Source organism: Palaemon carinicauda, chromosome 17 (assembly GCF_036898095.1).
Source record: "Palaemon carinicauda isolate YSFRI2023 chromosome 17, ASM3689809v2, whole genome shotgun sequence".
NCBI classification, from domain to species: Eukaryota; Metazoa; Arthropoda; class Malacostraca; order Decapoda; family Palaemonidae; genus Palaemon; species Palaemon carinicauda.
In genome coordinates, this window is record NC_090741.1 from 38,416,208 (window position 1) to 38,438,635 (window position 22,428).

General features: G+C 41.3%; 1 protein-coding gene across 1 annotated transcript in view; it reads left to right on the top strand.

Moving 5' to 3' along the window:
* Positions 1-22,428, top strand: part of Sf3b3 (splicing factor 3b subunit 3) — a 162,220-nt gene that overhangs the window by 64,009 nt on the left and 75,783 nt on the right. The window contains exons 8-12 of the mRNA XM_068390881.1: positions 10,373-10,483; positions 12,590-12,733; positions 13,184-13,349; positions 15,007-15,162; positions 15,516-15,667. Of these exons, the coding sequence (XP_068246982.1) occupies positions 10,373-10,483; positions 12,590-12,733; positions 13,184-13,349; positions 15,007-15,162; positions 15,516-15,667 (729 nt within the window). The remainder of the gene's footprint in view (positions 1-10,372; positions 10,484-12,589; positions 12,734-13,183; positions 13,350-15,006; positions 15,163-15,515; positions 15,668-22,428) is intronic.

A 22,428-nucleotide genomic window follows, 5' to 3' on the forward strand; every position in this document is an offset into this window, starting at 1 on the left:
GTCCATGTGTACAATGGTCAATGCCCGTGATTGTCCACATGCACGAGCTTACTAAACATTATCACTGTGTACAAGGTTTACGAGCACGATAACCACTAACTCAATCTTCACGCGCAAATGATCCACACTTTACATTCCAGATTACCTCCGGTGCCCAAACACTTTGTCACTGCTGTACTTGAGGAGTCTAGTTATGACCAGTCTTCTCCTCCTCTTGTCACCGCTGATCGATCTCTCCTTGTGTACGCACACTGAATGTATCTACTCGGTAGGCCGATCCTAATACGTTACGTATCTGGAATAATCACTTCCCCGAGAATATGTTTTGGTCCGATGTTCTTGTATTCACCATGCTTGTCGGATTACGCTCTTTGACACCTCGTTCCTGTTCTTCAGTGACTTTTGGGTCACTGAACTTTTGGCATCTGCTTCATTCTAGCTTTCCCAGTAAATGATTCCAGTAGAAAAGGAACGTATTCCTTGGCCAACCTACTACTTAGAAGAGGAGCCTATGATCAAGGAGAATAGAGAGAGAAGTCATCGGCCATACTATGTTGGGACACCGCTTCTTGTCCGGTCAGCAAATTAAGCAATGTTGGGTCTGGTCAGTACTTGGATGGGTGGCAACTTGAGAACACCGTATGCTGTTGACAATTAGAGAGTTGTTTTTTATTTATAGAATAAATGATGATATGACACACGTTCGCTCACCAACCAAGTTAGTGATCAACTCACAGTATTTAGATCTTAATTTTTTTTTAACACTTTGTTATTTCCAAAGGCCAGCAAGCCTTCTCTTGTAAGTGGTAAGTTTGACTTGCCTTCGTGGTTTTTTTTTAACTAAGCTAACCGTTTGATTACAGCAAATATAGAGTTTGGTTGCTGGATCCTTATATCTCACCTCATGCTAAAGTAAGTTTAAACAGTTGGGAAATGGTGTTTCGTATCATTTATGGTCTTTAAAATATTTGTTATTAGTGATGTTTCAGCTCAGCTGGTAGGTTGCCTCTGGTGAGCACTCCGAATGATGGTGCGTTTTCACAAGCTTGGCTTCTAGTTCATCATGGGTTTACATTAGTGTGATAATTTCTTACTTTTATGTTTTTAGTACATCTACAAATCTGGCTGTAAAGCAGTGTTAAATATTACAGCTTATTGGATATTGTGTATTTACATTTCCACAATTATAGTTGTTCTACATAACACCTAGATTACGAGGCAGAAGACCGAGTTTAGTAGCTGGATCCAGATATCCCTCAACTCGCTAAAGCAAGCGCATTTAAACAATATCCTTTTAATTTGGAAAATTGCATTTCATATAGCAGTCACTCTTTTAAGATATTTTGTTATTGGTGTATTATCAAGCTGGTAGGTTACATATCTTGTTCACTCTGGATAAAAGTGTGTTTCATCCGCTTACAAGATAGGCCTCCAGTTCATCACAGGTTTATCCTAGTGTGGTATTTACTTACACTCAGGTTTTGATTGCCATTATGAGTCAGGCAGTAAAAAAGACTTGAACATTATATTGGTTTATCTGTATTTAGTCAAGAATTATAGTTAATAATAATAAAAGGTTAGTTTTTGATTAATGCATGAATATTCCTTTGCCGTCGTATCCCTTGTTATGTGCCGTTGCAGACATCTACATACCTCAGAAGTAATGTTACATATGGTTTGCATTTTAGCCATAAGTCTCAGCATCTGCACAACACAAACATGCCAGTTGTAAACAGGATTGGTGTTAGGGCTTATTGGGCTAGAAATCTTGGATGGGAAAAAGAATAAACTGAGAAGCTCTTTCAGAAAAAATTCTATACATCATAGTGTGCGGAGAGAGCTGTTTCTTAACTGTAGAAGATACATAGAACTTCTCATTCCTTAATTTTGTAATGGATAAGATCAATAACTTCATTTTGGCTAGCTCAGAAATGAGGTTAGTTCTAGATTCAGAGTAATATGACATGCCTACCCCTAACCTAAATGTTCAAGTAGTAAGTAGGGGGTCATCTATACCATTTAGTAAAGGCTAGCATTCTGTTGGCTTTAGCATCAGCTAAACGCATACCACTGAGTGAGTTACAAGTACTGTATTGTTGATCAAGGTAGGCTTTGGGAACACAATATGATCTTGTCCCTTTTACTTTTCTTCAGGTCTAAAATGTTTTCAAGTCTAAGAGTCTGCCACAATTTTTGCACATCCCTTCACAAAACTGGATAAAGATAATTCAGTAGAGAATATATTTTGGTCCAGTAAGTTCCATACAGTTGTATTTATAGAGGGAGTGTCCCTAATTTTTTTTTAGTAGGCTATGGGTCAGTAATAGCTCGCTAACCAAAAATGCTCTGCCATTCCCTGTTAAAATGTTATCAGAGAAGTAAACAAGGAATTAGATCCAAAAATCATCAGTGCTTGAGATTGAAGGTACAGGATATTAAGAGCACAGCTACTTCCCTGATTTTTTGTAGAAATTTTTCTTTGGACAGTTTCTAGCAGGAGTTCAAGAGCGTGCTAAGTAGATACTTGCAAAAATATATCTTAAAAAGCCAATCTACAGTACAGTACTGTATTCTTAATTACTTTAGTAAACATAATGGAATACCTTTTTTTTCAAAATATAATGTAAACATTTTATCAAAGTAAGCTAGACAAGTAATCTAGACCAGGTTAAGTAACCCTTAACTTCATCCATTACTGGTATTAAAAGTCTTCCCTTTCTTTCATTCACTGGTGCCCCACCTCCAATAGTGTGTGGGAGTCAACAATGTTAACATCAGGGGAGATTCATAGAAATAATTGGAATTTTTTTTTATTTTTATACTCGCCTAACCACTCTCCTCCCCACTGGCTCAGTATCATAAGAAGGGATAATGTCAACTTGGAAACTGAAAACTATACTTCCTAATGCTGCAACCTGGTCTTCCTACCACTCACTGCTAGAGGGCTTAATTCCTTTGTTGAGGCCATGTATTGTTTGAAGCGAAAGAAAATGGAAAAATTTAAAAATGTTACGGTAAGTGTCGATTAAACCAGGCTTCTGGAAAAGGAATATGAATATCAGGCGTGTATAGAAATAAAAAATGTTATTCAAATTCTAATTTTTAACCTTACAAATCAGAGTTAGGCTGGGAGGAACGTAGAGAGTAGAGGTCCCCTTTTTTGTTTTTGTTTCATTTGTTGATGTCGGCTAACCCCCAAAATTGGGGGAAGTGCCTTGGTATATGTATGTATGTACAAATCAGAGTTACGCTGCCTGCTTCAAGTCCTACGGTAAGGTCAGATTGAAGGTTATGTTATATTGTGGGTGGGCGGTCCACCCACCAGCTACGACTACAACCTTATTAAAATGGCTGTTCCAGCCTCACTGAAATAATACTCCTATTGAAGATCTCAGGTTTGTATGGTTAGGGAAAATACAAATTACTTTTATAAAAATTAGTTTAGTCAAGCTATTTGATGATACATCTGTAGAGTTCCTTGGAGTATACAATGTAGGTGACTTATATTTTTCAATATTAAACTTAGCCGGTGATCATATAAGCTGCAACTCTGTTGCTCGACAGAAAAACCTACGGTCAAAATACGCCAGCGATCGCTATGCAGGTGGGGGTGTACATCAACAGCGCCATCTGTCGAGCAGGTACTTAGTACTCCAAGTAAACAAAGAACCAATTTTCTCTCTGTCGGGCTACCGGCAAGACCTACTAATACGCTCTTACTAACTGGATTTGTTTTCACAACTATTTGGTGAAGTACACTATTCTAGTTTTGAGCTTTCGCTATGCAGGTGTTTTATCTTCATCTCAAAACTTGAACTCGTTTTGGATAGATTTAATTATGGTGACAAAGAGAGTATGGACTCTCTTTCACTTTTAAATGGCCGACCCTTCCCTTAGACGGAAGTGTGTTTAGGTTTTTAGTAATTTTGCTTAACACGTTATAGATCTATATATTTTATATCTCTCCGCCTTTATTAGGCCTCTTCGATTAACTTTCCATTTATTATAAACATATAAAAATAAATTTTTATGTTTTGTTTATATGCGACCTTTCCTGATAGTAGGCGGTCCTAACTTGGAACCGAAGTTAATCAACGTTGAGCCCGTTATATCGTATTTAGCCTTTAAAGAATTTAAAACTTTTTAAATTTAATGTTTTATGAAAGAATTTCTTTGATAGTCTTCGTACTGTTTTCAAAGATGAACTAACGTTTAGTTTTTTAGACTACGCAGTTGTTGACGTTCAGGACGTTCAACATGCGCTCTATCGTTACGATAGAGAGTGAGTGTATCACGGTTTCACTTTGCAGTAAGAGTAAATCGATCCTGACGTTTCGTTCATTCTTTCTTAGCTTAAATGTTTTAAATTCTAAATTAAAGGAACTTTTTATTTGGAAAACCTTTCAGTTTTTTCCTTTAGTCAAATAACATGTTTTTTTGACGATATATAATTGGGCTCTTCTCTTAGGTGCGAAATCAAGAGAGAAAGAGAGAGAGAGATAGAGACGGAGGGAGAGAGAGGAGAGAAAACGTTCCGTTCAAGCGGGTAACGTTGTTCTCGTGTTACTCTCCTCCCTAGTCGCTGTACGGGGAAGAAGGTAAAACGTTTCTAGGGTTTTATTCTTGTCCCCAGGCTATGTGCGGTGAGAGATTGTAAACGTAGTTTATTTGAACTAGTGTTTAGACTCTTTCCCAGCCACTGAATTTTTTATCTTTATATATGTTTTCGGTTTTTGCTAGTATTAATGAGCTGCATTATACGACTGATTTCGCAATTACTACCTTTTAATGAAGGGTAGAATTGCGTGTTTCAGGTAGAAATCAGTAAAAGTTTCGATTTCAGTGAAATAAGTGCAAAACAGAAAATCGATAAAGTGATATGCGCAAAGTGTTACAGTGTTGCGTCCGAGGGTTCGTCTGTTCGTGCCTGTCGTTCACCTAGTCCGGGACCTCTTGCAAGCTCCCAAGCCCAGGGGAGAAGTAATGTCGAACGACTTATTTGTTCGTCAGGCCTTGATCAACGAACAGACGTTTCCCTCCGTGGTTTCGGGCGTATCTACCCAAGATCGCCCCACCCACACAAAGACGAGAGAGCCCATTTATTTCTCGTCTGCGGAAGAGGTTTCTCGTAAGAAACCATGGACCAAGGTCTCGCAGCTTATTAAGCGCAAGTCGGTCCCTTCCGCGCAAGTCCAACGGCCCAGTTGTAGCCACTGGGTCAGTTCGGACTCGCTGCAGTCTTCCGACGACTGCTCACCTCCTAAGAGAGGCAAAGTGGTACCGCATCAGGCAGTCACACCGTCTGTTGCCGCACCTGCTCCTGTAGACCCTAAGTGGTCTTTGCTGCAGACCATGCAGTCTCAGTTAACGTCATTGATGCGGGACTTTCGTGCGGAGAAGGTTGACACTGCACCAACCTCTAGCCTACAACCAACACGGTTGTGCGTCCTGTGGACGTTGAGGCGACCTTCTGCCGCACTCCAGCTGAGAGAGTCCTGCCACCCATGCGTTCCAGTGTACCCTGCAAGCCGCATGTTGACGTTCAGTAACGCACGGAACCTTCCGTTGACGTTCGCGAGGTACAACAACAGTCTAAGTTGTTTTGTTTTGACGCGGTGCGTCAACCTCCGCATTCTAGAGTTGTTTTGACTGCTCAGTATAGACAGTCAAAGCAGTCTCGAGTGAACACTGTATGTCCTCACGCACCTGTTGTGGTTGACAGTTCAGTTGTTGACAGTTCACAGACAGTCAAGCAGTTACATGACGTTGCCTTCTGGTCTGCTACTAATACACCAGTGAGAGACTCACTGAGATAACCTAGCTTTTATCGGACAAGGTTCCTGTAGATGAGAAAGTGCTGTTCTCCCTCCTACTGATATTCCCTTGAGGACTCTGTCATTTGGAGAGGAGCCTTAAGCTGCTTAGCCTCCTATGGACTTTAATTAAATCATGATGATTTTTTAAGGATCTTCGTCCGGATCTTGTAACTGCTGCTCCTCGTTCGCCTAAACGTCAGAACTTACACTAGGCCTAGCTACTTCGAAGCCGTTGTTGTTAAGCTAGTGCTCTCTCGCTCTCCTAGAGAGCGTTACGTTGGCTAGGCGACTGGTTTTTGCACCAGGAGGAGTTTTAGGGATACAGCCTTTGATTTCCCTTCTTTTAAACTGGCTTATAGAGCGAGAGTCTGATAGGACACGAGAGAAGTTCTCGGCTTGGGAGTTCATGCCTCTGCCCAGATAGACTTCTCAATTCTGGTAGACTCGCCCTGGCACCTAGGCAGGAGACGCTCCAAGTTGTTTACAGGTCAACTTCTCAACTTTTGTCGAGCCTTTGAAGTTTTGCTGTACTATTATGTCACACATAACAAGGCTTTCAGGGATGGTAAATGGTTCCGCCTCAGTCGCTAACCCCGTCTGTTGCCACACCTGCTCCCGTAGACCCTAAATGGGCTTTGCTGCAAGACATGCAGTCCAAGCTTGCGTCCTTGATAGAGGACTTAAATGCGGAGAAGAACCTTCTGGCCAACAACCTTCCAACCGGTTGGTTGTGCGCCCTGCTGACGCTGAGGTAACCTACTCGCGTCTGCCAGTTGAGGTGGTTCCTCCTTCTGGCCAACAACCTTCCAACCGGTCGGTTGTGCGCCCTGTTGACGCTGAGGTAACCTACTCGCGTCTGCCAGTTGAGGTGGTTCCTCCACCGATGCGACCCAGTGTGGGTTGCCAGTCGCACGTTGACGTTAAGCGACGCTCGGAGGTGGTTGTTGACGTTCAGGACGTTCAACAACCAGCAGAGGTGACTTGTTGTGACGCAGTGCGTCAACCTCAGCAACCCGGTAGGGTGTTGACTGCACAACCCAGACAGTCTAGACAGTTTCGGGTTGACGCTGTACTTCCTCGCGCACCCATGGTTGTTGACAGTTCACAGACTGTGCAGCAGTGCCATGATATTGCGTCCGGCTCCGTCACGCATCCACCAGTGCGACCGGATTCAGCGAGTCAGACGTTGCCCACTCCGTTGCCGTTTCCTCATCAGTTTCGGATGAGGAACCCTCTGATGAGGACGTTGCTGAACAAGACGATCAGCCCCCAGCCCTGCTATCCATCCAGAAGATGCTGAAGAAGGAACGCTGCCCAGTCAGGCTGTGGATGAGTCTGGTAGGGACACTGTCATCCGTGGATCAATTTGTGTCACTAGGAAGACTACACCTCCGTCCTCTTCTATACCATCTAGCTTTTCACTGGAAAAAGGATAAGACGCTAGAAGCGGTCTCGATCCCGGTTTCCAGAAAGATAAAGTCTTGTCTGACTTGGTGAAAGGACTATATCAACCTTAGAGAGGGTCTTCCCCTGACTGGTCAGACTCCCAACCACGTTCTCTTCTCGGACGCATCGGACGTAGGCTGGGGTGCGACATTAGACGGTAGGGAATGCTCGGGATTATGGAACTCGAGTCAAAGGACAATGCATTTCAACTGCAAGGAGCTACTGGCAGTACGTCTGACCTGGAAAAGCTTCAGGTCTCTCCTTCAAGGCAAAGTGGTGGAGGTGAACTCGGACAACACCACGGCTTTGGCGTACATCTCCAAGCAAGGAGGGACCTACTCTCTGACATTGTACGAGATCGCAAGGGACCTCCTCACCTGGTCAAAAGGTCTAGACATATCACTAGTAACGAGGTTCATCCAAGACAACTTGAATGTCATGGCAGATTGTCTCAGTCGGAAGGGACAAATAATTCCAACAGAATGGACCCTCCACAAGGATGTATGCAAGAGACTTTGGGCCACCTGGGGCCAGCCAACCATAGATCTCTTCGAAACCTCGATGACCAAGAGGCTCCCAATATTTTGCTCACCAATCCCGGACCCAGCAGCAGTTCATATAGATGCCTTTCTACTAGATTGGTCACATCTAGATCTATATGCATTCCCTCCGTTCAAGATTGTCAACAAGGTACTGCAGAAGTTCGCCTCTCACGAAGGGACAAGGTTGACGCTAGTTGCTTCCCTCTGGCCCGCGAGAGAATGGCTCACCGAGGTACTTCGATGGCTAGTAGACGTTCCCAGAACACTTCCCCTAAGGGTGGACCTTCTACGTCAGCCACGCGTAAAGAAGGTACACCAAGGCCTCCACGCTCTTCGTCTGACTGCCTTCAGACTATCGAAAGACTCTCGAGAGCTAGAGGCTTTTCGAAGGAGGCAGCCAGAGCGATTGCTAGAGCAAGGAGAACATCCACCCTTAGAGTCTACCAATCGAAGTGGGAAATCTTCCGAAACTGGTGCAAGTCAGTATCCGTATCCTCGACCAGTACCTCTGTAACTCAAATAGCTGACTTTCTCTTATATCTGAGGAAAGAACGATCTCTTTCAGCTCCCACTATCAAGGGTTACAGAAGCATGTTGGCATCAGTCTTCCGTCACAGAGGCTTAGATCTTTCCAACAATAAAGATCTACAGGACCTCCTTAAGTCTTTTGAGACCACGAAGGAGCGTCGTTTGGTTACACCTGGTTGGAATTTAGACGTGGTACTAAGATTCCTTATGTCAGACAGGTTCGAACCGCTACAATCAGCCTCCCTGAAAGATCTCACCTTTAAGACTCTTTTCCTGATATGCTTAGCCACAGCTAAAAGAGTCAGTGAGATTCATGCCTTCAGCAAGAACATCGGATTCTCATCCGAAACGGCTACATGTTCTACAACTTGGTTTTCTAGCCAAACACGAGCTGCCTTCTCGGCCTTGAACAATATCGTTCGATATTCCAAACTTATCGTATGGTTGGAAATGAACTAGAAAGAGTCTTATGTCCTGTAAGAGCTCTTAAGTTCTATTTAAAAACCTTTACGAGGCCCGTCTGAAGCTTTATGGTGTTCAGTTAAGAATCCATCTTTGCCTATGTCAAAGAATGCTTTATCCTATTTTATCAGACTGTTAATACGAGAAGCTCATTCCCATCTGAGTGAGGAAGACCAAGCTTTGCTGAAGGTAAGGACACACGAAGTTAGAGCTGTCGCAACTTCCGTGGCCTTTAAACAAAATAGATCTCTGCAAAGTATAATCGACGCAACCTATTGGAAAAGCAAATCAGTGTTCGCGTCTTTTTATCTTAAGAATGTCCAGTCTCTTTACGAGAACTGCTACACTCTGGGACCATTCGTAGCAACGAGTGCAGTAGTGGGTGAGGGCTCAACCACTACAATTCCCTAATTCCATAACCTTTTTAATCTTTCTCTTGAAATGTTTTATTATTGTTTTTGGGTTGTCCGGAAGGCTAAGAAGCCTTTCGCATCCTACTTGATTTGGCGGGTGGTCAAAGTCATTTCTTGAGAAGCGCCTAGATTAGAGGTTTTGATGAGGTCCTGTTGTATGGGTTGCAACCCTTGATACTTCAGATCCTAGGGGTCGCTCAGCATCCTAAGAGGATCGCGAGGCTCCGTAAGGAAGACGTACTTAAAAAGGCAGAGTAATTGTTCAAGTCAACTTCCTTACCAGGTACTTATTTATTTTATGTTTGTTATTTTGAATAACTGCTAAAATGAAATACAAAATACTTAGCTCATAATAATGTAAACATGTAATGCTGGTCTCTACCCACCCCCCTGGGTGTGAATCAGCTTATATGATCACCGGCTAAGTTTAATATTGAAAAATGTTATTTTTATTAATAAAATAAGTTTTTGAATATACTTACCCGGTGATCATATATTAGAGGACCCTCCCTTCCTCCCCAATAGAGACCCAGTGGACCGAGGAGAAAATTGGTTCTTTGTTTACTTGGAGTACTAAGTACCTGCTCGACAGATGGCGCTGTTGATGTACACCCCCACCTGCATAGCGATCGCTGGCGTATTTTGACCGTAGGTTTTTCTGTCGAGCACCAGAGTTGCAGCTTATATGATCACCGGGTAAGTATATTCAAAAATTTATTTTATTAATAAAAATAACATTTTTCATGGTTTACTTATGCCTGCAGTTGTATTGTAAACTCTTCATCTTCTCCCTTTGATCTCATTTTAGCTCTTCAACTTCTTTGATGTATAGAGACACTTGAAGTATGTATAAACTCATTGAGTGATAGTTCCTCTTCCAATTTAATCTTGATAATTTGATTGTCCTTCCCATTAGTATGTTTCCTTTTATTTCCTCAAGTCGACTTCTTTTCTCGCCTGCCCAAACCTTCACAAGCTCAGGGCTTACTTAGTTTAAGCATATCAATTTTTAAAAATATTTCTTCTTTCTGTTATCCAATTGTTCGTTATATTTCTTTAAAAGGTCCATATAAGAGATAAAGAAATTTTGATGATCTCTATTAAATTCTGTTTGTATATATCAGACCTCTATTTGTGAAAAATTCATATTTCTTTCTTTCTACAGAATGACTTGGATGACCCAGAGAGGGGTATGATATTCATATGTGCTGCAACCCACAAAACAAGATCTATGTTCTTTTTCTTGGCACAGACTGAACAAGGAGATATCTTTAAAGTGAGTCCATTATTAATTTTGTATTATAAGTACTTTTGTTGCTGAAAATGACAAGAAGTTTTGAGGATTGGTTTATTTACAAAGTTTATCATGTATTTTTCATTGATTAGAATCATACATACATACATATACCAAGGCACTTCCCCCAATTTTGGGGGGTAGTCGACATCAAATAAATGAAACAAAAAAGGGGATGTCTCCTCTCTATGTTCCTCCCAGCCTGACAAGGGACTCAACCGAGTCAGCTGGTACTGCTAGGGTGGCACAGCCCACCCTCCCACATTATCCACCACAGATGAAGCTTCATAATGCTGAATCCCCTATTGCTGCTACCTCCGCGGTCATCCAAGGCATTGGAGGAAGCAGCAGGGCCTACTGGAACTGCGTCACAATCGCTCGCCATTCATTCCTATTTCTAGCATGCTCTCTTGCCTCTCTCACATCTATCCTCCTATCACCCAGAACTTCCTTCACTCCATTCATCCACCCAAACCTTGGCTTTCCTCTTGTACTTCTCCCATCAACTCTTGCATTCATCACCTTTAGCAGACAGCCATTTTCCATTCTCTCAACATGGCCAAACCACCTCAACACATTCATATCCACTCTAGCTACTAACTCATTTCTTACATCCGTTCTCACCCTCACTACTTCGTTCCTAACCCTATCTACTCGAGATACACCAGCCATACTCCTTAGACACGTCATCTCAAACACATTCAATTTCTGTCTCTCCATCACTTTCATTCCCCACAACTCCGATCCATATATCACAGTTGGTACAATCACTTTCTCATACAGAACTCTCTTTACATTCATGCCCAACCCTCTATTTTTTACTACTCCCTTAACTGCCCCCCAACACTTTGCATCCTTCATTCACTCTCTGACGTACATCTGCTTCCACTCCACCATTTGCTGCAACAACAGACCCCAAGTACTTAAACTGATCCACTTCCTCAAGTAACTCTCCATTCAACATGACATTCAACCTCGCACCACCCTCCCTTCTCGTACATCTCATAACCTCACTCTTACCCACATTAACTCTCAACTTCCTTCTCTCACACACCCTTCCAAATTCTGTCACTAATCGGCCGAGCTTCTCTTCTGTGTCTGCAACCGGTGCAGTATCATCCGCAAACAACAACTGATTTACCTCCCATTCATGGTCATTCTCGTCTACCAGTTTCAATCCTCGTCCAAGCACTCGAGCATTCACCTCTCTCACCACACAAGTTAAACAACCACGGCAACATCACACATCCCTCTCTCAGCCCCACTCTCGCCGGAAACCAATCGCTCACTTCATTTCCTATCCTAACACATGCTTTACTACCTTTGTAGAAACTTTTCACTGCTTGCAACAACCTTCCACCAACTCCATATAACCTCAGCACATTCCACATTGCTTCCCTATCAACTCTATCATACACTTTCTCCAGATCCATAAACGCAACATACACCTCCTTACCTCCTTAGTCATATGATATAGATATTTTGAATTGGCTTTTGTCTTGTCATATTCAAGATTTGTATAACTTGTAAGCACAGTAGTAATTACATTTGAACTTTATTATTTCTTTTTCTATTTTTGTAGTCTTGTTACACACAAATGGCACTAGAACATTAACATCTTTAATATAAGTTAGTTTTGAATCCAATTGAATATGCTGTCATCCTTTTGTTAAGCAGAATAGTTAGTTCTTAGCATACCCTAATGCTATAAGATTTATGGTAATAGCAAGTGTTATCTTAAGAAAGTGTATTATAAAGCATAGAAAATTTCATTAGGAACATGTTACAATTCCATAATTGTCTCGGTTATACAATCTTTCAATAGTTTCTGTATAATGGAAAATTATGGTTCATCACTTTTTTTATGAAGTTAATTATTTTATGAAAGTCCATGGTATAATGTCACGCAGTCAGTGATTGGTTTTGCTGAGCTGTACGTATGTGGGACTTGTGATCTCGTATTTTCTCTCTTTTTATAAAGGATTAGTAATAAAATTTGTGACCATTAAATATTCTCTGTTTACAATGTAAAATCTATTTGGATTCTGGTATTTGTTAAGATAAACTTGTGTCTTGATATTTTTTCAGATCACCTTGGAGACAGATGAGGACGTTGTAACAGAGATCAAGTTGAAATATTTTGACACTGTTCCACCTGCAACAGCCATGTGTGTCTTGAAGACTGGCTTCTTATTTGTGGCTTCAGAATTTGGTAATCACTACCTGTATCAGGTGAGTGGAATTGTACATACTGACTGTTTTAATGTGTTCATTTATACAAAGAAATGGTTATTAATATTGAAAGGTCTTCTTTTTTAATGCTTTGTATACCCCTTTGCATCACACAAGAGCTTTCATTAAATAATTCAGACAAAATGTGTTGGCTATTTTATATTTGAAGGCCTAAGAAAGGTAACTTTTCATTCAAATTTCCCATATTTTAATTATTTGTATAATTTATCCCCCTCACTCTGAGAAAACTATTGCAAAGAGTATTCATGTTCTGGATTTATGCTTCATAAATTTCCTCACTAATTGGAATTATTTGTTAACCTACTTCATATTTATTTAGTGAACAGTACTATGCAGTACTTATATTTATGGTACTTTGTCTCTCCTATTTCCTTCAACCTTTTTAGATTGGTCAATAAGACTCGTATACATTTATTTCTTTTATCAAAGATTGCTCACTTGGGTGATGATGATGATGAACCAGAGTTCAGCTCTGCCATGCCACTGGAAGAAGGCGACACGTTCTTCTACGCTCCGAGGCAGTTGCAGAATTTAGTTCTTGTTGATGAACTGGATTCCCTCTCTCCAATTATGGCATGTCAGATTGCTGATTTAGGTGAGCAGTACAGTTGTTACTTGATATGTGTCTGGGTATGATTGCAAGACCCTCGCAAAAGTAAAGAAGTTGGATTTGAATCTTTCATTAGGGACATTGTACACTTTATAAGGTATTTGCATATGTATATTATTATTATTATTACTAGCTAAAGTACAACCCTAGTTGGAATAACAAGATTCTCTAAGCCCAATGGCTCCAAAAGGGAAAAATAGCCCTGTGAGGAAAGGTAATAAATAAACAATATAAGAAGTAATGAACAATTAAAATAAAATATGTTAAAAACATTAACTACATTAAAACAGATATTTCATATATAAACTGTAAAAAGACTTATGTCAGCCTGTTCAACATAGAAACATTTGCTGCAAGTTTGAATTTTTGAAGTTCTACCGATTCAACTACCCAATTAGGAAGATCACTACACAACATGATAACAGCTGGAATAAAACTTCTAGAATACTACCCGGTATATAGGATACTGTACTTAAGCCATGTACATCCTTGTACTGTATATTGATTACAATACAGTATTCTATTAATGACCTATATATTACTGTTCTTATAATACAATAACTTAGCAATGTAAATTTTGGGAATTAATTTTTGTCTTTCAATTGTTTGTTTCAGAAATGCATTATTGATAATAGGTCAAATAATCTCCAGCAGTAATTCAACCATTGCAACTAGAATTATACATATAGCACATGTCAGCTATAACAAGATGAAATTTCCCTTGAATCAAGATATATAATCGTTTCATTTAATGACCTGAGAAAGAAACTGCTTGCATATAACTAATGTAAATACAATAACGAATATTGATTGATAAATGGTTAAATGTAGATAATTTTTTTTCATTTTCTGTCTCTTTTTTCCCTAATTTCATTACATAAATAGAAATTTTATTATTAGTATTGTAGTAAGCCTGGCATTTGCTCTTACATAAATGATTTTAACTAAATGTTGGTAAAGGACTTGATAAATCATAGCACTCATTTCAACTTCACTTAAATAAGTCTATTACTTCAATACAGAGATTATTCTAAATACAGTACAGTATATCAAAATGTCTTTGCAATACAGTATTTGGAAAACCATTATTTTGTGTAATAATCCATCATTTATGTCACTCTCTTGATTGTGAGTCTTCGTGAGTTGTAAGCTGTTGGTAAGGCAGTCAGTTTGTTTCTTTCAATCTTTATTCCTTTGTCATGGCCTGGATTACCAGAGGGGTAATTGGTTGCAGTGAATGGAGGAGGAAAAAAATATAGAATGTTAGATAATCATTTACACCTAATTAACTGCATATAAGCCATTTTACGATTACTGTAATTGGAAGTGAAGAATGCAAGAGGAATTAATATAGAAATTTAGGAATTATCAGCCATGGGGAGCCAAGGAGAGACCTGGAATAGAATTAGGTGATCGAAGATTGTACTGTACTTGGAATCTGCTATCAACTGGCCATGGCCAGCATTGATCTTTTAATAATTTTTGGGGAATAGAATTTTTATGATTTTTATACTTGCAAATGAGGTAGTGATATGAATGATAGTTTTATTATTCGAACAGTTTTTCTTTTTTCTTTAGACAGCTTTATTTTACTAAGATTATAAGGACTGTGCACTTCATTACATTATGTTTCCTTTAATAGCAAATGAGGACACTCCGCAGTTGTACACAGTGTGTGGCCGTGGACCTAGATCATCGCTGCGAGTCTTGCGTCATGGTTTGGAAGTTAGTGAAATGGCTGTCTCAGAACTGCCAGGTAACCCCACAGCTGTCTGGACTGTAAGAAAAAGAAGTGAAGGTAAGTTCAAGTAATTATTTGAAGTTTTCCTAAGTTTTTACTGCACAGTAAGGCTTGAATCTTTTTAAAATACTTGATGTAATAAAATCATTGAGGGAAAAATTGTAGGTTACTCTACAGAATACTGTAATTTGTAGACCAGCTTTCTCATCAAAAATGAATATGAATAGAATTTCTGCAGTACTTCCACATCCCAGTATTGAGGGAAAACATAATCCTGCTAACCCAAGAGAGGGACATTCAGCCAGCAATTTCATATGGAATTTTTTTAAATATTTGGTTTCAGAAGTGCGTTGATAATCATATCAGTATATACTTAGCTTAAGTTTTATAGATCATATTGTGTATTCTAGATCTGTATGATTCGTATATCATCGTGTCTTTCGTCAATGCCACCCTGGTACTGAGCATCGGTGAAACTGTAGAGGAAGTTACAGATTCTGGTTTCCTTGGAACAACGCCAACACTTGCTTGTTCGCAACTCGGTGACGACGCTTTGGTTCAAGTTAGTCTTTCTTATTGTATCCTTTGATTTTGTGTGTTTGTATTGATGTGTTACAGAAGTGAGTGAGTTTTTAGAATGCACTGCCTCAATTAGAAGTATCAGTTATCTTATTTGTTGGTATGCAGGACCCACGTCATTCAAGTTCTTGGATTCACTGTAATTTTAATATAAAAGAATATTATTTGTTCCTGTGTGGATACAAAGTTTCGGTACGACCATATTGAAGAATTATTGTGGGTCTGGCAACCTTCTAAGACTGCCTCATGGACCCACCATGCGCTTCGGTGTGTTGATGCCAGCGGCTGCGTGCTCACTCTGTTCTTGGCCGCGGCAGCGATCAGTTGTCCGTTACTGACCTTGGTTCTTTGTGTTATAGTATTCCTTTTTTAATATACTTAGCATGAGTGCAAGACAAGTGAACCCCAGCCTTAAAGGTCCCCCCTGTGGCACCTTCATTAGCCGAGTTGATATAGACCCTCATCACTTATGTCCTAAGTGTAGAGAACATAGATGTGACATGTATTTGCCTTGGGATTTTTGCTGGGAGTGGTCATCTTCCTAATGGGAGAAGTTAACAGCTGTTAGAAAAAGACTAAACGGGATCGTTGCCCTTCGAGAGCTTTAGCCTCGAAGTAGGGTAAGAAGCTGAATTCTTCTTTTTCCAGTCCTGAACTTTCCTTGTCCAATCCATTGTTACTTGAGTTCCCAGAAACCCCGGTAATGAAGGATGACAAGCAAGTTTTTGTGAATGAATTTATTGATGTAGTGTCTCCTACCCTCTTTAATGAGGCTGAGAATGCTAAAATAAACCATGATCCTTTAGCATCTGCCATTTCCCAGTTGAGGATAATGTTTATAAGAAAGTGGCTCTCTTATCACATGAATTTGAAAATCCTACTAGTTTGTTGTCTTCTCCAACAAGTGCGTTAAGCTCATACGAGCAACTTTTAATTGCAGATGTGGGAGACCAAGGAGATTTCTCTTTAATTGTTCCAGAAGTCTCCCTATGCGTGTGTCGCACGTATCCCCTCAACATACACCTAAGTGTACTTCTTGTCAGTTCCGGCTATACGCCATGTGTCTCCTCATACACCATATTTATCCTTGGAGAGACCTAGTTCCTCTTCAAGATCTGATTTTTCATCAGCCCTTGCTGTTACCCCATGGGGTCATACAGGTTCAGGTTCCCCCAGAGGGAAATAGTGAAATAATATTCTCCTAGAAAATCTTTGTGCAGATAGATCAGCATGTTATAGCTAATCGTTTTGGAGCTAGTACTAGCTCATTAGTGCATCCACACATCTATAAACAATCCCTGTCTGTTTTCCCACAAAGCCAGTGTATCCAGAACAGGAATGCACCTCAAGAACGTGCCCAATTGCTTGTGCTCCATCTGTTTGTCAACCTGGTTCACTCCAACCAAGAAGAACATTCTGGCAGACAATCTGAGCAGGAGCAGGCAGACATTCAATTGGAAACTTCGTATACTGCTCTCCAGTACCAGACCCACAGTCACCAAGCCTTCTAGGACCCTTTCCGTGGGTCAGCCTAAATGTAAACTTTTTCCTTCCTTTATGCCTAATGAGGAGACTCCTCAACAAGGTTGGATTGCCCTACAACCTTTCGATGATTCTGATAGCACTGCTGTAGCAACAAGTAGAATGTTACTCAGACCTTCTACTTCTGCTGTGAGAGGTTACGTTTGGACTTCCTCCCTTACACGAGCTCCTTTGGCAACCACATGCCAAGATTTTCCACAACACAATCGCATCCCTATGACTTCATGCTTGGAGGTTATCCAGCACCTCCTCTCTCAGAGAAGATTTCCACACCCAGTTGCGAAACGAATGTCTGGATACCTCTGGAGGTCTTCCATTGCCGTCTATCAGGCAAAGTGGGCAATCTTTTGTGGTTGGTGCTTTAGAAGGGGTGTCTATCTGCTTGGAGCCACTATACCCCTGATTGCCAAGTTTTAATGTTATACCTTCGGGAGGAGAAACTGTTTAGTCTTGGCGATGAAAGGCTATAGCTCCGCTTTAAACTTAATCTTAGACTTAAAGTGGTTGATATTTCCTCCTTGAGGATTTGTCTATGCTCATATGGAGTTTTGAGCTATTCTGCCCTCAGTCAGATATGAGACCATCTCCGTGGTACGTAGTTAAGGTACTGTAATGTTTTCTTGGAAAAGAACTCCCTATAAACCGTTAAGTCGAGCATCAGACTGTGACTTGACTCTAAAAACTCTAAAAGTTTCATCCCTGAGCTTATTACTAACATTCAGAATCCGTCTGTAGTGGATCTTAGGTTCAGGTCCTTCCAGATTTAGAGTCTTTGGAAAGTAACTGACGATTCTGCTCAACTGTTACTATGTGCTGTGAAAGTGTTAAGGCACTATCTTATGGGCTCAAAAATAGCTCCCCCTCAGATCAAGCATCTGCTTGTCAGTATGGACAGGGTTAAGAGGAGGATTATGAAGAACACCATCTCCTCTTGGATTTGGCAAGTCATTGACTGCGCACTCGATCCTCCCCCTACTCATCTGGGCAGACAACTAAAAGGGGATATTGTGAAAGGAATAAGTACATCCCTTGTGTTCAAGAGAAACTTCTCTGTGGTGCAGGTACTCCAAGCGGGCGTGTGAAAAAGGCAAACCACCTTTTACCGCCCATTACCTGCAAGTTGTAACCCAAAGGACCCTGGATCCATTTACTCTATGACCTGTGGTAGCAACTTAACAATTGGTTTAGGTACCTTAGATCCCTGGCAGGATTAGTAGCTGTTAGTTTGGGGCAGAAGTTACAGCGGTATTAGCCTGGGATAAATGTAATGACTGCCCTTTTCTTTCTATATCTTCCCCTCTCATGGGGCACAACATCTGTAAACTCTGAAAGCTGGCCTTAATCCGACTGCAGGTAAGCTCCATTTTCGTTTTGTGGTCTGAAATATGTGTATATATTTTTCATGTCCCCAAACTCCTTGTGAGGGTGAATTTGGTCATGTTTCTTTAACTTTGTATGATTCTTTTAAAATTTTAAGTGTGATTCTTGTCAGCAAATTTACTTTTGAGAAACAAATTAGGACTATGTCTTCTTCAATTGCACCAAAAATTGGCCTATTGAGAAAGTCTTTTAAGATTTTCAGTGATCAATCTATTCTGAAGAAGTGTTTTGAATTATTTCATTCTACCTTGTTTCAAGTATTGTTCTGTGTGGTCTTCAGCTGCTGATTCTCATCCTAATTTGTTGGACAAAAATTATGGTCTATTGAATTTTTTGTTCCTGATCTAGATATTAATCTTTGGTACTTTCATTCAATTAGTTCATTATGCATATTTCATAAGATTTTTCATAATTCTGACCATCTTTTACATTCAGATCTTCCTGGACAGTTGCATCCTGTTTGTAATACTAGGCAGGCAGTTAATTTTAATAGTCAGGCCTTCTCCATCATGAGGCTCAATACTACACAGTATTCTATAAGTTTTATTCCAGTTGTAACCAAGTTGTGGAATGCTCTTCCTAAGCAGGTAGTTGAATCAGTAAAACTTCAAAAGTTCAAAGTTGCAGCAAATGTTTTTATGTTGAACAGGCTGACATAAGTCTTTTTATAGTTTATATATGTCATCTGTTTTGATGTTACTATTTTTAGAATGATTTATTGTTAATTTTTTCTCATCATTTATTTATTTCCTTATTTCCTTTCCTCACTAGGCTATTTTTCCCTGTTGGAGCCCTTGGGCTAGCATCTTGCTTTTCCAACTAGGGTTGTACGGTAGCTTGGCTAGTAATAATAATAATTATAATAATAATAGTGTAAATGAGTGTCATCCCACTCCTTACATTTACACGGTTAAGTTACAGTGTGAGTTACCACTCACCGTGTTTGCACAGGCTGTCAACACAAGTTATCAGGATAATCTTCCCTTGCTCTATTGAGCTCGGATTCGTATCCTGGGGCGAAGTTTCCAACTAGTTGGATGTGGATTTCCAACCACCTTGAGGTGAGTCTCATATGTAAAGAACAAAGGTTTGTATTTGTGAAGGAAAAAATGACAAATTTGGAAGTAATTTGTATTTTTCATAACTCTACAAACCTGAAGTTCATTACACATAATGTACTTGTCCTGCCGTCACCTTCCCCCGCAGAAGTCTTGCCTGCAGTCAAAAGTGGGGGTAGTGGCTGGGTGAGTAGGGTGGTTGGTATAACTCCTGCTACCCCTGCTAACTGGCGAAGGGTAGTTTTTATGGCTAAACCAGCTCATCGCAAAATCATGTCTCCTCTGTAAAGAATTTCAATTCTGTATAGTTAATGAAAATACAAATAACTTCCAAATTTTTCATATTTAGCTCATTGGTAACTATCCTTGCATATGTCCTTGTTGCTAAAGGCAAAATTTAAGGTTTAGCCTGGTAAGTGGCAGATTTTTCTCCTCTCTTACAATTTGTTTTGTAACTACATTGGTAACAAACTTTAGTGACTAAAGCCTGCTGTTGCTGAAGGATACTCAATATGGATACTTGAGGTTTGTAGGAAAAATGCAGCCTATTTTAAAGTGTTACGTTTTTTTTTTCTTGAAAACAAAAATTCTCAATTTACAATGTTCCCACCTCCCATCTCTGTCTCCTTATTCTGACTGTATCATATTCATTTCTAATGAGCTGAGAGGAGGATAATTAATACCTGCTGTAGGATGTTAATATGCGAGAACAGTTGCTTGTGGTTACTCTGCTATATCTGTTAAGAATATGAATTTGGTATTTTGGATCCATAAATGGTATTATGTGATTGATGGCTTCTCAAGAAAAAACATTAGTTCCGACCCAGATGCAAACCTTCGCTATTTATAGGGTATTACTTTCGGCAATGCTGAAAACCAGCCAAGACAATTTTAGTGAGGGATAATTACCCCATCCGCTAGTTAGCGGGAGGGGGTTGGGGTAGACTAGCTACCCTGCTCACTCACACCTGTCGGTTGAGTAAACACTGTTACTTTTGGCTGGGTAGAGTGCGGACGTACCGTCGCTCTCTCCCATTAAACAAACTGCCTTGACTTTATTACTATTCCTTTTTCTTTTGCGTTTATTGGTTTTTGTCCCGCTATGCGTACATGTCCAGGTATTGAGGGCCGCCGCTGCGGTACCTTCATGTCGTCCGTGGAGCCACACCCTTTATGCCCGGCTTGCCGGGGACGTCAGTGTTCGCGGGACAGCACCTGTTCCGAGTGTAGGGAGTGGCCTGCCTCCCAGTGGGAGAGGTTTGCGTGTAAGAAGAAGTCTAAAAGTGAATCTTTGCTTTTGGCGTCTTCCTCGAAATCGAAGAAATCGCGGGCTTCTGCTTCCTCTACGCCCAAATCTCTGCCCGAAGCTAATTCTCGACCAGGCCCTTCTGGGGCATGGCCGAGCAGTAGCGCAGGGCTTGTGACTGCAGGTTAACCCTGTCAGATAGGCGAAGGTGGCGGTTCCCCTAGTGAGTTGGCTCCTTCCCTTCCCCCAGGGAGCGCCTGTTCCTTTCCAGACCTTGTGTCTTTGTGGCCATCGCTGGGCGTCGATGGTCCCCCTTCGAAGCAAGTTCTTCTTAAACTCCTCCGAAGGGGAGCAGAGAGAAGGCGGTCATCTCCTTCCTCTGCGGAGGTTGATCCTCCTCTTGTGGACGCAGGCGCTGTTGCCCGTCGGTCAGGCCGAGAGTCTGGTTCCGACGCCGAGCAGTTAGCTAACCCACCAGGGGTGGTGGTAGGGCTCTCTCCAAGGTAAGCTTCTCCTTCAGGGGAACATATCTCTCGTTCGCGAGAGAAGATTGCCTCTTTACATCTGCAATTTCCTTACGCTTTTGGTTTTCCTCCAGGGGCGGAACGAGAACTTTGTTATAAGCGTAGTTCTCCTTCGGGTGAACTCTCCTCCCCGGCGGAGGAATTACCCATAGACCTTGATCAGTCTCCCCCTCGGGCAGAGTCTGTTGAACATTCCTCTCCGGAGGTTCGTAGAGTGGAGGGATGGGTAACCCCTCTCCACTCCGGACGTTCGCCTCCTCGGGCTGTGAGGAGACGTCTTTTTGAACCTGCTGGTTCTCCTCACTTTGATGATCACCCTTTGGGCTGCCGTGATCGTGAGCCTTAGGGCTCTCGTCGTGTTGATCCTGCGGGTTCTCATGACAGCAGGAGTCCTTCAGGTCTCCGTCGCGGTGAACCTTCGGGCTCTCGCGGATTGAAACCTTCGGGTTTCTGTTATGCTGAACCTTCGGGCTCTCGTAACGATAGTAACGTTGAACCTCCGGGTTCTCCTGCCGTCAGTCACACTGACCCTTCGGCATCTCGTGACAGAGGAACCTCGGTTCCTCGTTACGTTGACCCTTCGGGGTCTTGTAACCTGAGTTACGCTGAACCCTTGGGCTCTCGTAACTTTAGTCACGCTAACACTTTGGTGTTTCGTGCCTGGGAAACTTTGGTTTCTCGTTGCGCTGACTCTTCCGGGTCTCGCAACATAGGCTACGTTGGGCCTATGGCCCCTCGTACTCTTAGTCACGTTGACCCTCTGGGGTCTCGTGACAGAGAAACTTCGGTTTCTCATTGCGTTGATCCTTTTGGTTCGCGCAACACAGTTCTTGCTGAACTTTTGGGTTCTCGTGACCATAGTCATTCTTTTTATGACAGAGAGTTATCAAATTCTCGTTGTGTTGATCGTTCGCGCTCACACAACACAAGCTATTGTGAACCTTTGGGTGAGCGTAGCAGTGAGTTCTCTCACCAATCCGAGGATCTCGCGCGC